The 12567-nt window shown below is 42.0% G+C and overlaps 1 protein-coding gene across 1 annotated transcript in view; it reads left to right on the plus strand.

The window, feature by feature from the left end:
• Nucleotides 1–11312, plus strand: part of ACRV1 (acrosomal vesicle protein 1) — a 32447-nt gene extending 21135 nt beyond the window's left edge. The window contains exons 4-7 of the mRNA XM_083714227.1: nt 954–1073; nt 4525–4613; nt 9979–10113; nt 11060–11312. Coding sequence (XP_083570353.1) covers nt 954–1073; nt 4525–4613; nt 9979–10113; nt 11060–11208 — 493 coding nt within the window. The 3' untranslated portion in view covers nt 11209–11312. The remainder of the gene's footprint in view (nt 1–953; nt 1074–4524; nt 4614–9978; nt 10114–11059) is intronic.
• Nucleotides 11313–12567: the final 1255 nt, after the last annotated feature.

Genomic DNA, 12567 nt, shown 5'->3' on the forward strand with positions numbered 1-12567 from the left:
CCAATTTCGATGTTTTCAAGAAGAAAGGTCGGCGCTCATCAGCAGCAGCAGCGCGGCTTTGCATCCATGAAAAGAGCGATGAACTCACAGCGCCGCTCCCCCTTTCACGTTCCGGAGCCTCTTACGAGGCTCCTTCTCCGCTTCTGGGGGGGCTCAAGGCGCCCGCCGAGTCCCACGGCCGCAGGCTCGCTCTGCCTGCGGTTTTTCTTGATGGGTCTCCGCTTTGCCGTAGCGGACGACCCTTTTTCGCGGAGCCCCTCTTCACAGCACGAAGAGGACCGCCATTGCTGTTTCGCGCCGCCTCCGGAAGTTCCTCTGCCTCCTTAATCCCCCTTTGCCTGAGAACAAGTAGGCAGATAGCAATCAGGGGGAGATCCTGAAGGGATTCCTCCCCTATATCTATGAACCTCCTTTGTATTGTCATTGTTTGCCCAGATGCTCTGCGTTGAGGGACATCTGATGCTTATCAAATGCTAATGTTGTGTGTAAACTGAATGCTGTAAAACTTGCTAAATCCTGAGGAATATCACACCTTGGCCTGCCTGAGCCACAGTAGCCCCAGCTTATGTGTGATATAAATTCTGACTGTTTGTAGAGGGGGTGTTTTCCTTCTCCACGCCAAAATGCAAACCCTTAAAAGAGATGTTTCTTCTTGGTTCTGGGTCTCTCTTGCTTCATTGCTAGGAGGGAGGGAACTCTGTTGCTTTCATGGCATCCTGCCTCCATCCAATCATCTCTGACTGATCATGGACTTAGGGGACTCAGTCCCTTGGGGAGTTGGGAGCAAAAGCCAACCACCTCTATTTTTCTATATCACACTGAAGTTGTAATGATTTTTAGAACCATTGATAGCTTCCTTGAGAGGACATTTTTTTTAAAAAAAAAAAACCCTCTCCCTCCAGTTCCCCACTTTCACATCTCATCCCTTTTTACTCCTCTCACTGACTCTCTAGCTGGGTACCCAAAGCTTCAAGTTCCATCCTCCCCAACATTCCAGTCTCCTTAGTAACGCTTTGCTCTACACACTGTCTTGACCTCTCCCTTCCTTCACTCCATCCGCACGCATCTCCCAGGTAGGCACAGTTTTATTTTGTTTGGTTGTTAAAGCACTGAAAACATTGAAATGCTATTAATGGATTTTAACTTCCAGCTAGCGAGGCTATCACTTGGCTTTAACATGTTAAAAGGGAATTCTGGTGAGTATCCTACACTGAGGGATCAGTGGTATCTAAATTTTGATAGAGGAAATAACTAAGAAGCTTGCATTGGCTGCCCATATGCTACCAGGCCAGGTCCGAAGTTCTTACATTAATTTACAAGGCCTCTTTCTCCTCTATAGCTTCATATCTCATCTCTTCTTCTTCAGCCACCAACACACCAACAAACTCTCCCGAATCTTCTCATCTCCATTGTAACAACTGTCTCAAACTCTGCACATTCCCTCCCTTGAGCCCCTTCCTAAAACATGGAGAGGCACGTTTTAAGCATTGAACAGAAAGCATTGCAATACCTTGCATGGATTTTAGTTTCCAGCTGGTGGAGCTATTGCTTTACTTAACTCTGCCATAAGGAATGTTAAGGAGCGAAATTTCTGGTGCAAGTATCCAGCAACAATACAGTGGTACCTCCAGTTGCAGACAGGATCTGTTCTGAAAGTCCGGTCGGATCCTGAGGTTTCTGTAACCTGAGGACCGCTTCTGCACATGCGCGCATGGCGAAACCTGGTCCAATACCTCCGGGTTTGCCACTTTCGTAATGTAAAGTTTATGTAACCAGAGGGTTATGTAACCAGAGGTACTACTGTAGTTGAGAAACAGCAGGAGGAATATCCAGGTGCATAGCCTCAAGCTTCCTTAGAGGAAGGGGGAATGCAAATGGGGATGTTATTGGAGCCCTGTGAGGGCAGTCATATCCTCAGACATTTTGGCACCTGAGGTGGATCAGAAATTAGGGCTGGATCTAGACACATCAAAGAGGTGTTTCAGTTAACTGCACTGTAAACTTTGTATGAGAAACCGAGGTTGGCGAAAACAGGATGCCACAGCGCCATCTGGTGTCACAGTAGTAGAATGCATAAACAACACATATAAAGCGCTTTTTCTTTGCCACTGTAGCTGAGTCCCAGGACCTCTCTGGGAATTGTAGTTTGTTAAGGGGGCTTAAGAGAACAACCAGTCACCCCGCTACCCCATTTCATTTCGCGAACCTCGAAAAAAGTGCTATTGGGATAAAAGAGTTGGCGATAACATCCTCCTCTACAACCTATTTTCAGCCATCTAATTCAGAATACTTTTCTTCTGCACTATACTGTTATAGGAATTCTAAGGTCATTATATATATAGTGGTACCTCGGGTTAAGAACTTAATTCGTTCCAGAAGTCTGTTCTTAACCTGAAACTGTTTTTAACCTGAAGCACCACTTTACCACTTTAGCTAATGGGGCCTCCTGCTGCTGCCACGCTGCCGGAGCACGATTTCTGTTCTCATCCTGAAGCAAAGTTCCTAACCTGAGGTACTATTTCTGGGTTAGTGGAGTGTGTAACCTGAAGCATCTGTAACCTGAAGCGTATGTAACCTGAGGTACAACTGTATTCATAAATGTACAAGGCAAACACATACATAAGTATATAAACCATGTGCCTGAAATAGTACAGGAGAACAATCCTGAAGCCATTTTGACTCTCCCAAATGGTCCTCAAATATTTCTCTGCAAAGAGAAGGAAATGGGAAAAGCTTTCCAACTGTCTTTGGACTGTAGGGGCTTACACCTCCCTGTAAATACAGTCTGGCAAGTATCTGTTAAGCTGAGCACACTGTCAATATGCGTAAGAGATTCAGGAACTAAGTATTTACCATCTCAAAGGTATGGCCAGGCCACCCAGAAAAGGTAATCAGATAAGGCATTATCAGGTATCCTGGCAGACAGGGGAGAAGCAACACACTCAAATTTCTGCTGGGGACCACCTCTTTCTGTGATGTATGTATGGTGTTTTTTTGCGAGTGGTCTTGAGCTTACAGGGTAGGCAATTCCAAAAGTCTATATAAGTGCTTGCACACCAAAGGTCTGGGTTTCTCTCCTCCCTCCCTGCCTGGGGCGAGTGGGGGACCCTCTTGCAACAGTTGAATAAAGATCAGGCTTGCTAGCTGCTTTGCTTCTCAATATTCTCTGGTTGGCCTCTGTTATTTTCTCCTACCGATAGAGAACCTACATAAGGACTCTATACGGGCTCTTGGATACCCCATAAGGGAAAAGGAGCAGGTTTTTCTTGTAACAAATCATATATGCATATATACACATACGTCCCCCCCCCCTTTGTCTTTCCTTTGCATATTCCGCCCTCTGCATTCTCCCCTGTTCTCCCCCCCCCCCCACATCTCTCTCTTTTTCTTTTGGTGGGGTCCTCTATTTTGGCTATTTTATTATTATCAGTTTCGTTTCATTGCACCTTTTTCTATTGCTTTCGTGTGTGTGTGTGTGTGTGTGTGTGTGTGTGTGTGTGTGTGTTGGATTGAATTATGCTAGTGTCATTTCTAATGGATGGGGTAGGGTGGTTGAGTGTGTCGTTCTTCTTCTCGTTTGCTTTCAGACTTTCATTGTTTGGGCAGGCACCCCCCTCTCAAAAAAGAGCAACAATGAGACAATACAAAGGGTTTATTTTATGCTGTAAAATAAATTTGGGGCAGTAGAAGAGCAAGAAACAAACAAATGTCCCACTGCATAAAAAGACCCAACTCCACTCCAGGAGGAGAAAAGGACGGTGGGTTGAAAGGAGAGAGGAAGGGTTGCAACATTTGGGTCTTTTTAGTTTGGGGGGGGGGGAATGTGAGCAGAGGGGCACATGATAGTGATGTATACAAGTGTGAAAAGTGAATAGAGAGAAGTTTGCATCCCTCTCTCATAATACAGTGGTACCTCGGGTTACCACTCCATTAACCCAGAAATAGTACCTCGGGTTAAGAACTTTGCTTCAGGATGAGAACAGAAATCGTGCTCCGGCAGCGCAGCGGCAGCGGGAGGCCCCATTAGCTAAAGTGGTGCTTCAGGTTAAGAACAGTTTCAGGTTAAGAACGGACCTCCAGAACGAATTAAGTTCTTAACCTGAGGTACCACTGTACTCAAACTTGGGGCCATTCAATGAAGTCAAATATTGGAAGTTCCAAGAGAAACCCCCAAAATAAAATAAAAATCACCTTCACACAATGCTTATGGAATCCACTCCCACAAGTTGTATTGATGGGCACCAACCTGGATGACTTTCAGCTGAGGGTTTTACACATTTATAGAGGGTGGCAACTAGCTATGGTGGCTGTGTTCCATTTCTACCACCAGAGGCAGCAGGAGAGAGCTTTTACATTCAGCTCCTCCTTTTGGGCTTCCTATAGGCATCTGGTCAGTCACTGTGAGAACAAGATGCTGGCCTATCATGGTTTTTTGGGCTCAGCCAGCAGGGCTCATCTGGTTTACATTTCCCCGCCTCTGGCTGGCTTTGGGATTCTCTGTTCCTCTGATATTTGTCTCTGCAGCTTCCTCGTGTGCCCTGAAGGAAAGGGAAAGAAGATGTACAAAACTCTGGCACTGAGCTACATAGTCGCAGTCTACCTAGCAAGCAGTCGTAAGTTATTATTATTACCATACTTTTCCGTGTATAACACGCCCCTGTGTATAAGATGCCCTCTACAGTGGTACCTCAGGTTAAGAACTTAATTCGCCGGAGCACTATTTCTGTTCTCATCCTGAAGCAAAGTTCTTATTTCTGGGTTAGCAGAGTCTGTAACCTGAAGCGTATGTAACCCAAGGTACCACTGTATTTTGGGAGACTCCAATTTAAGAAAATGGCCCAGAATTGTGGAGCTTTGGGGGGGGGGGGTTTGGCCCAGAGTTGTTGAGCTTTTTGGGGGGGAGGGGATGCAGTAAACCACTAACCCGATACAGTGGTACCTTGGGTTAAGTACTTAATTCATTCTAGAGGTCCGTTCTTAACCTGAAACTGTTCTTAACCTGAAGCACCACTTTAGCTAATGGGGCCTTCCACTGCCGGCGCACCACTGCTGTGCGATTTCTATTCTCTTTTTTTAAAAAATAAATTTTTATTGATTTTCCAACACAAATTAAAAACAAAACAACACACAATACATAGACAAACAAAACATATAAACATGTATAATTTCAAAACCTCTTTTTCATAAACCTTACTTCCCAGACTTCCCCTTACCTCCCCTTTTCTGCATCCCTGTTTTAAAATTTCTTCAACAACCCCTCACTCCAATTAACTAATTGCTCATTTTCTTTTCTAGCTTCTTCTCATACTTAGTCAGTTACGGCTGTAATTCTATATTTTCCTTTCCCTTGACATTTTAGCACTCATTAATTTTACAACAGTTCTTGAGATATACTTTAAATTTCTTCCAGTCTTCTTCCACCGTCTCTTTTTCTTGGTCACGGATTCTGCCCGTCATCTCCGCCAATCCCATGTAGTCAATCACCTTCGTCTGCCATTCTTCAAGTGTGGGTAGTTCTTGTGTCTTCCAATACTTTGCTAAAAGAATCTTTGCTGCTGTGGTAGCGTACATAAAAAACGTCCTATCCTTCCTTGACACCAATTGGCCGACCATGCCCAGGAGAAATGCCTCTGGTTTCTTATGAAAGGTACATTTAAGTACCTTCTTAATTTCATTATAAATCATTTCCCAGAAGGCTTTAATCCTCGGGCAAGTCCACCAAAGGTGATAAAAGTACCTTCAGTCGCGTTGCATTTCCAGCATTTATTATTGGGCAGATGGTAAATTTTTGCAAGCTTGACTGGGGTCATGTACCACCTATAAATCATTTTCATAATATTTTCTCTTAAGGCATTACATGCTGTAAATTTTATACCGGTGGTCCATAACTGTTCCCAGTCTGCAAACATGATGTCATAACCAATGTCTTGTGCCCATTTAATCATAACTGATTTAACTGTCTCATCTAGTGTACTCCACTTCAACAGCAGGTTATACATTATTGACAAATTCTTAGTATTGGGTTCTAACAGTTCTGTTTCTAATTTTGATCTCTCCATCTGGAAGCCAATTTTCCTGTCTTGTTTAAACACCTCCATTATTTGATGGTAATGAAGCCAATCTCGTACTTTAGACTTCATTTTTTCATAACTCTGCAATTTAATTATTCCACTCTCTTGCTCTAAAATTTCACAGTATTTTGGCCATTTCGATTCCATGTTAAGTTTTTTCACCTCCTTGGCTTCCATTGGTGACAACCACCTAGGGGTTTTATTTTCCAACAAGTCCTTATATCGAATCCAAACATTGTATAGTGCTTTCCTGACAATATGGTTTTTAAATCCTTTATGAGTTTTTACCTTGTCATACCAAATATATGCATGCCAACCAAATCTGTTATCAAATCCTTCCAAGTCCAAAATGTCTGTATTTTCAAGAAGTAGCCAGTCTTTCAACCAGCAGAAAGCTGCCGATTCATAGTACAATCTTAAGTCCGGCAGGGCAAACCCCCCTCTGTCTTTTGCATCAGTTAATATCTTAAATTTTATTCTGGGCTTTTTGCCCTGCCAGACAAATTTAGATATGTCTTTCTGCCACTTCCTGAAACAGTCCATTCTGTCCACAATCTGTAATGTCTGAAACAAAAATAGCATTCTAGGCAATACATTCATCTTAATTGCAGCTATTCGGCCTAACAAGGAAAGTCTCAGATTTGACCATATTTCTAGATCTTTTTTTACCTCTGTCCAACATTTATCATAGTTATCTTTAAATAAGTTCACATTCTTAGATGTCATGTTAATCCCCAAATATTTCACTTTCTTTGCCACCGTTAATCCAGTTTCACTTTGAAACCTCTCTTTTTCAGCATTTGTTAAGTTTTTCTCCAGAACTTTAGTTTTTTTGCTTATTCAACTTGAATCCTGCTACCTGACCAAAAGCTTGAATTAGTTCTAGAACTCTTTTCGTACTAGTGTCTGGCTGTTGTAAAGTTAATACTAAGTCATCTGCAAAGGCCCTCAGTTTATATTGTTTGGCTCCGACCTGAATTCCTTTAACCAGCTGGTCCTGCCTAATCATATTTAACAAAACCTCCAAGACAGATATAAAAAGCAGTGGGGATATTGGGCACCCCTGTCGTGTCCCTTTTTCTATAGGAAGTTCTTCAGTAACCACATTGTTTACAATTAACTTTGTTTTTTGTTCAGAATATATTGCACCTATACCATTTTCAAACCCTTGACCTACCCCCATCCCATGGAGATTCTTCTTCATAAAACTCCAAGAGATATTATCAAAAGCTTTCTCCGCATCCACAAATATTAGTACAGCCTTCGTGTTGATGTTGACTTCTAACAGTTCTATAATGTCTATTATATTTCTCACATTGTCTGACAAATGTCTCCCTGGGAGAAAGCCCGCCTGGTCCTTATGAATCTCTTCCACCAACACCTTCTTCAGTCTTTTTGCTAAAATGTCAGCAAATATTTTGTAATCCACATTAAGTAATGATATAGGGCGGTAGTTCTTAATCTGATTCTTTTCAGTCTCAGTTCTTGGTATAAGTGTAATAAATGCTTCTTTCCACGATTCGGGTGCTTTTTCCCCCTCTAAAATTTCATTGCAGACCTCCTTCAATGGTTGTATCAACCATTCTTTCAAAGCTTTATAGTATCTGGAAGTCAGTCCATCTGGTCCTGGAGATTTCCCCAGTTGCATACTTTGAATGGCCCCCTCTATTTCCTGTTCTGTTATTTTCTCATTCAAGACCATTGTACTTTGTTGTGAAATTTTTTGTAATCCATATTTCTTAAGAAAATCATCTATTTCTCCTTCATTCTCCGGCCCTCGTGCGTATAGTCTTCTGAAATAACTCTGAAAACAATTACTAATCTCATTTGGTTTATAAATGTTCTTTCCGTCCACCTCCAAACTTATAACTGTGTTCAGTTTTTGTCTCTTCTTCAGTTGCCATGCTAGAAGTTTCCCACATCTATCTGCTGATTCAAATGTCCTTTGTCTCATTTGCTTAATTTTCCATTCTATCTGTTGATTCATCAGTTCCATATACTGCATCTGGTAGAACTTAATTTCTCTCAAAATCTCATGAGACTTTGGTTTTGACCTCAGTTTCTTTTCTCCTTCTTTTATCTTTTCCAAAATCTTGTCTTTCTTTTCATTTTGTTTCTTCCTCTTTAAAGAATTCTGTTGTATCAGGAAACCTCGCATCACGGCTTTGCTTGCGTCCCAAATTACTCTTTTCTCCACCTCTGTCTTCAGGTTTATCTCAAAGTAGTCTTTCAAAGTTTTTTGGGCCTTTTTGTATATCTCTTCATCTCTAAATAGGGTGTCATTCATTCTCCATCTGAAGGAACCAGCTGTTGTTAGTTTCATCTCCATCTTTCCAGCGTTATGGTCGGAGCAAGTCTTTGGGCAGATTTCTACTTTTTTTATCTTTGGAGCCATCCCACTAGTAACCCAAGAATTTGGTCAATTCTTGTCCATGTCATTTTTGCTTCGGAGAAAAAGGTTCCCTCTCTCTCAAGAGGGTTCCTTGTTCTCCAAATATCAATCAAGTCCATATTTTCAGTCATTTCAAAAAAAGTCTTTGGTAATCTCCCGTCCTTAGAGACCACCTGTCTTTGTGCTTTATCCATGTTTGTAGAAACCACACCATTCATGTCTCCCAACATGATTACATTGTAATCCAGATAGTCCATTAAAATCTCATGCAACTTCTTAAAAAATTCTGCCTTCCCTTCATTTGGTGCATAAATTCCGACTGTCAAAAATTTTTCTCCTTGGACTTGTATTTCGATTGCTAAAAATCTTCCTTGTTCATCTTTAAAAATCAACTTTGGGGCCAGCTTTTCCTTTGCATAGATCACCACTCCTCTTTTCTTAACTTTGTCTGATGAAATAAATTCCTGTCCTAATCTTTTATTTATAAGCAATTTTCTATGTGCCCTAGTCATGTGGGTTTCTTGTAAACAAATTAAGTCCAATTGTTCTTTTTTCAAAATATGAAAAACCTCACGCCTTTTTCTGGGAAGGTTCAGTCCATTACAATTCCAACTTAGAAATTGCGGAGCCATCTTGTTGTTTAGTTGGTTACTCCTCCAACTGCTCCCTGCAGTTGTTCTTCCTCTGTCAGTGGTTTAAGTCCAAATGTTAAATTCAAAATATCTGCTTCTGAAGTCGGTTCTCATCCTGAAGCAAAGTTCTTAACCCGAGGTACTATTTCTGGGTTAGTGGAGTCTGTAACCTGAAGCATATGTAACCTGAAGCGTATGTAACCCAAGGTACCACTGTAGTCTGCAACAAGCGCAAACAGCAGCAGGAAATAGGAAGCACAATTGCCGCAGCAGCAGCCAATCCACAGCAGCCCCTGAAGAAGCAACCAATCACACACCCACTTAACGCACCATCAGCCAATACAAAGCAAGCCTTGCCGCAGCCACCAATCACACAAAAAATCGCCAATGACAATCTGCAGCTCGCAGCTGCATCCAGTCACCCGTCACCCCTACCCACTACCCATGTATAAGACAACCTTGGGTTTTAAACCTTATTTTATAGTTCAAAACCCTCGTCTGATACACTGAAAAATACGGCAGTCCTGATGAGGCATAGTTGCAACCAGGGCTGCAATCCTATGTGGACTTATTTCAGAGTGAATCCCAAAGAGTTCAGGGAGACTTTGTAAACACCCAGGCAATAGAGCTGGGATTGTTTCTTGAATATCATCATGTTACGGTTACCATATGTCCTCCTTTCCCACACACGTCCTCTTTTTCAGGATTAACATTTCCGTCTGGGCGGATTTTTTAAATTTGGCAAAATGTCCCAGGGTTTTTGGTTGGGTTGTTTGGTTTTGTTTACAGTAACCCAAGAATTTTTTTTTATAGTGCATTAGACCCAGTTTATCCAACTCAATACATTGCAGCCATTCAGCAAATGATTTTTCCCCCTCCACAGAAGTACCTCGTGTTTATAGGCCTCTCATATGTCTTACCTGTGCCGACGTACAGCCAGATGGTAAATGTGCAAATAAATCAGGCAGTTGTATCACCAAAAAGAACGAGCTCTGCTACAACCGGATGGTCAGCTGGAGTGAGTATTAAAGGGAAGGGAAAGTGGGAAACTATGTATTTTCTTGGGAGAAAGGGGTAACCCAAGGGGCAGTGTTTGGGGTTGCTCTGAGGTTTTTGTGGGCACCAGAGGGCGAGCTCAAGGATGCCCTTGAACCTACAGGCACTACACTGGCGACCTCTGATCTAAATCCAACATCATTCATACTTGGGATACTTAGGGCTATATCCAACTAACTTCTACTCAAGAGTAAACTCGCTGAAATTTAAAAGCTCCTTCCATTCAATAGATTTACTCTGAGTATGGCTAGCATTGGATACAATCCTATGGCTGCAATCCTAAGACTGGAAGGTGGACAGATGGACTGGAGGTGGTCAAACTTCCAGTCCAATGTCCTGGAGGGCTTTAGTCCTTGGAATGGTTTGTTTGTTTGTTTAAAAAAAGTTCACAAGCACATGTAGATTTCTTTTTAGAAAAAAAATAAAAATTACATTGTGTTTGTTATTTCCTTTGATGTTCACAGACCCTCCAAGTGTCCTATTTTCCATGAACAGTCCCGGATTTACAAAAACCATCCTTGTTTCTGATTTGATCCCGGAATGTCCCACTTTTCCTTAGGACATCCCTATTTTCATTGGCGAAATCTTGGAGGGTGTAGAGTTATGCGATCCCTGAATCAAGGAGATAAGTAACTATACAACCTTTAGAAGACATCTGAAGGCAGCCCTGAATAGTTTTATTATGCTATTGGAAGCCACCCAGAATGGCTGGGGTAACTTAGTCAGATGCACAGGGTATAATTTTTTTAAAAAATGATGTTGTTGTTGAACAGGACATCCCTATTTTCATTAGAGAAATGTTGGAGGGTGTGTGTTCAGGTCAGGGAGTGCTTGAGATATTTCCTGCAGAACGTTACTGGCCCTTGAAGCTCATTCTTTGCTCATTCTTTCTCAACTCATCATCACAGATTATGAAGTTCTGTTCGTGGACAGGGGCTGCACTTCCAAATGTAGACGACTACAAGAAAACTCAAATTATAGGAACTTTACCTTCTGCTGCAGCAGCACCCCTAAGTGCAACAATGTCAACATCTGGGATGATCCCAAGTACAGCTAATAGAAGCTGGAGCGGTAACCTGCCCATCCCTAATTCAGCAGTTCTGTATATATGGAGAACGTGAACTCTTTGTCCAATAAACTCATCTTTGAGCAGACTCAAAAGTGTTTGATCTTCCTAACCATGTTTTGTTTTTTTTAATGTTTGATGTATTACAGTATTTTAATATTTTTTTGGAAGCCGCCCAGAGTGGCTGGGGAAGCCCAGCCAGATGGGTGTGGTATAAATAATAAATTAATATTATTATTATTATGTTTATTTGCAAATAGTGCTGTGAGAGTCTGGCAATTTTGGTCCCTCCTCATTTCCCAGCTGTGACTGTATTTCTAAATCTTGACCATATTTCAGTACAACTTTATGGTTTTCTTTAAAAGTCCTCGCAAAAAGAAGTTATAGCATTTCTCCTAATATTTGCCACCTTTTAATATAATTTTGCATAATACACTCATCAAGGACTTTCCCCTTATACAGTGTATTTTCACTTATGTTTGTCCTTCTGTGCACATTTTCCTTTAATATACAAATTTTTATATGCATTCTTAATTGGGTAACTGTATTACAAAATCCTGAGAAGCATGGATTCTGAACGATAGTTTCCTTTTGATTCATGCATTGTTTTCAGGACATGTGAATTAGATGGGTTCCTATGAAAGGGAACCCATCTAATTTGGGTGAGAAACCAAATTTCTCACCCATTTTCATGCAAGGTTTATTCTGCATTAATAAGAAATCATAGAAGCCAACTCATGGGGCTGAGGTCCCTTCACATGCACCCTATAAAATATTTGAGGGGGTCCACCCCCCAGGTTGATGGGCATTGTCATTCAGGTAGTGTGCATGTGATTATGTGGGTTGGGGCTTACCTGCCCCTCACCCCATATTTTATTCAAGTTAACACCGCTGGAAGGAATAGTTCCTTTAGTGTGGCCTGGAATTTTCTGCCTGTTGACATTAGGGAGGAATCTTCAGTAGATATCTGTTGAAAATACCGTATTTTTCGCCCCATAGGACGCACCGGCCCATAAGGCGCACCTAGTGGTTTTTTGGGGGGGGAAATAAGGGGAAAAATTTTTTCCCTCAGGCGCAGGGCTGGGGCAGGGGAAGCCCAAGCTTCCCCCGACCCCAGCCCCCAGAACAGGCAGCTCTTCGCAAGCTGTGGGAGCCCAGCGCCGGGCTCCCACGGCTTGCGGAGAGCTGCACGAAGCCTGGAGAGCAAGAGGGGTCGGTGTTCTTAAGAGGGCAGAACTGATGGAAATGGTTGCCTGTCCTTTTTAATTACCACCCAAGGGCTCTTTTGTGGGAGGATGAGAGGAGAAAGAAAGAGAAAATTTGAGTTGTTTCATGCCTGGAATGCTTAAT

This window comes from Podarcis gaigeae, assembly GCF_964106915.1.
Source record: "Podarcis gaigeae genome assembly, chromosome: 15".
Lineage (NCBI taxonomy): Eukaryota > Metazoa > Chordata > Lepidosauria > Squamata > Lacertidae > Podarcis > Podarcis gaigeae.